At 51.1% G+C, this 2,824-nt stretch overlaps 1 protein-coding gene across 1 annotated transcript in view; it reads right to left on the bottom strand.

Annotated features, from left to right (window-relative positions):
• GPR179 (G protein-coupled receptor 179) overlaps window positions 1–2,824 on the bottom strand; it is a 92,739-nt gene that overhangs the window by 42,109 nt on the left and 47,806 nt on the right. Inside the window, exons 3-4 of the mRNA XM_015412429.1 lie at window positions 1,812–1,908; window positions 606–829 (exon numbers count right to left, since the gene is read on the bottom strand). Of these exons, the coding sequence (XP_015267915.1) occupies window positions 606–829; window positions 1,812–1,908 (321 nt within the window). The remainder of the gene's footprint in view (window positions 1–605; window positions 830–1,811; window positions 1,909–2,824) is intronic.

Here is a 2,824-nt window from a genome sequence, read left to right as displayed (position 1 = left end):
GGGGAACGTACAGATCTGCCCTCACAGAGGAGGGAGAGCTTGTACCTGAATAAAACTTGGTCTTAAAGGTGCCAATGGACTGTTTTGGAATGGGGGGCCGGGGGGGGGCTCTGCAGCTTACCTGGCCGCTTCTTGCTCTGACTGAGGGCTGCTGGGAGCAGGGGGTGGGGCTTGTTGCATGTGCCCGCCCCCTGGGCTCTTTACTGCCGGAGCTCTGCTCCTGTGTGCTCCTGCAGGAAATGACCCCTGGGTATAATGCCATAGAGTCCACCTTCCAAAGCGGCTGTTTTCTCCAGGTGAACTGATCTCTGTCACCTGGAGAGCAGTTGTAATAGCAGAAGATCTCCAGCCACCATCTGGAGGTTGGCAACCCTACTTTACACATGAACACATGAAGCTGCCTTATACTGGGTCAGAGAACACCAGTTATCAAGGTACGTCTTGTCTACTCAGAGTGGTCACTGGTAGCAACTCTCCAGGGTCTCAGGCAGAGATCTTTCCCATCACCTGCTCCCTGCTCCATTTAACTGGAGATGGCGGGGATTGAACCTGGGACTTTCAGCATGCCAGGTGAGTTCTGTACCATTAAGCCACAGCCCCTTTACCTTGCTCTTCCTGAAGTGGTAGGAGATGAGCATGCTGAGGAAGACTGCCAGCATGCAGAAGGCCTGGAAGGCCAGGATGGCAGCCCGCAGAGACCAATCTTCTTTGATCAGACACGGCATGTCATCGATGCAGGTGGTACATCCCTCCTGACAGGGGCGGCACTCCAGTAAATTCCCAGAATCCACTGTCCCGTACTGGCCTGCATATTGGGATGAACGTTTCCCTGGGGGAAGAGGGAAGATTTGGATCAGCCCTATATTTTAAAAGTGGTTGCCAGACCTTAAAAATGCAACAAAAATTGTACAAGATAAGGGAGTAAGAAGAAGGCGGGAAAGGCTTTCTTTCTTCATTCCTGTGCCTGATCATAGATTGGCTTACCAGCAAACTAATTTAGTTGCCAACTCCTGACATGAAGAAGAACCCAGGAAACAAAAGCTAAAATCCCAGTGAGCGTCTGGAAATTAGTATGACAGCTGATGTCCTTTAGGATGGGAGTTTTTAGAGGGTATCCATTGCACAGCGCAGCCCTGAGGCTATATCTAACCTGCTTTTCCTACTGTAGCAAGGCTGTAGCAAGGATGGAAATTTAGCAAGATTAAGCTGGCTGAATCCAAGCTTTGGTATTTTGTCATCTGACACAGCATGGTGCATGCCGCCACAAAATGGCTGCTGCGGGGGATGGAGGCAGGCACAAAATGGTGGCCGCAGCTTACTTTCCGTCACACCAGAAAGATCTTTGGTCTGTGCTGGCAGCTGCCTCCAAAGTAACGTTCATAAAATTCTGCACACAGCCTATCAAATCTCCACTGGCCAATTATAAGCCTGGCTTGGCAGTGGCCCCACCTGGCCTACTATGTTGGGGATCCCTATTGTAGGAGATAGGGTTCTCAACCCCCCGATGGGTGGGGGAGAACCTCCCCCAAAGAGCCCCGCCACGCCTGACGTGACCAGCGTGATGATGTCACTCAGAGGTGACATCATCACACTGGGCATGGTCGCATGGGGGACGCTCTAGCTTTTGGCTAAAAACTCTATGGTGACCATAGAGCTTTTAACCAAATGCTAAAGCATCCCCTGTACAAAGTGCCCAGTGCGATGATGTCACTTCCGCTCCCCACTGGCAGACAGGTAAGACCTGGCAACCCTAGGAGGAGATGCTACGGGAAAAAGTGGATAATGCTGCTACCTACCAGACCAGCCATTACTGGAGGAGACGAAGGGCCTGCTTAGCCGGTAGAAACCTGGTTTACAGGGGCAAAGGTATCTTCCGAGGATGAAGCCCTGGTTTTCCTGTGGGACGCACTAAAAGGAGAAAAGGAGATTTATATTAGGCCTCTCTTTTGTTCAGATATGTGGCTAGAAATGGCACAGTGGAGCCCATTTAAGATGCCTAAGTACTGTCCTGTGTTCTATATTCTGAATACCAGGTCCTGTGACTTCTTAAAGGCTACTGCAGGCACGTTTACTGCATGCAGCGCGTGCCTGTTTTTAGGATGACCTTCTCTGGTGTGTCATCAGGGTGGTTTCTCAGCTTATCGGCACACATGAAGCCTCCTTATACAAAATCAGACCTTTGGTCCATCAAAGTCAGTATGAAGGTCAGGTTGAAGGAGCTAGGTTATGTTTAGCCTGGAGAAGAGACGACTGAGAGGTGATATGATAGCCATCTGCATTTGAAAGGCTGTCATATAGAGGATGGGGTGGAGTTGTTTTCTGTTGCTCCAGAAGGTCAGACCAGAACCAACACTCTGAAATTAACTCCAAAGAGTTTTCAGCTAAACATTAGGAAGAACCTCCTGACAATTAGAACAGCTCCTCAGGGGCACAGGCTTCCTTGGGAGGTGGCAGGCTCTCCTTCTTTGCCCACAGAGTTTCCCATGAGGTCCTTTGGTTTCTTAGCACACAGTCAGAAGGATGGGAAGGAATGCAAAGATTAAAAAACAGAAACAAATAGAATCCCCAATCTTTTTTAGCCTGTGGGCACCTTTGGAATTCTGACACAGGGTGGTAGGTAGGGTTGCCAAGTCTTACCTGCTGCTGGAGCGGGGGGCTCCCGGCTTGTTCCTGGAGTGTGCGCGCGTGCTTCACGCGCGCGCACCACAACCCCGTCACCCAGAAGACCACGCTGGGCACGCTGGGGGCGGGGCCACGACCATCCAAGGGAAAAACATAGAGTTTTCCCTCAGATGACCGTGGCCCCGCCCCCAGCATGCCTGGC

Source organism: Gekko japonicus, unplaced genomic scaffold, assembly GCF_001447785.1.
Source record: "Gekko japonicus isolate JY-2015 unplaced genomic scaffold, Gekko_japonicus_V1.1 scaffold8, whole genome shotgun sequence".
Lineage (NCBI taxonomy): Eukaryota > Metazoa > Chordata > Lepidosauria > Squamata > Gekkonidae > Gekko > Gekko japonicus.
The sequence above is the reverse complement of the archived record's forward strand: the minus strand, read 5'-3'. Positions and strand labels throughout refer to the sequence as shown.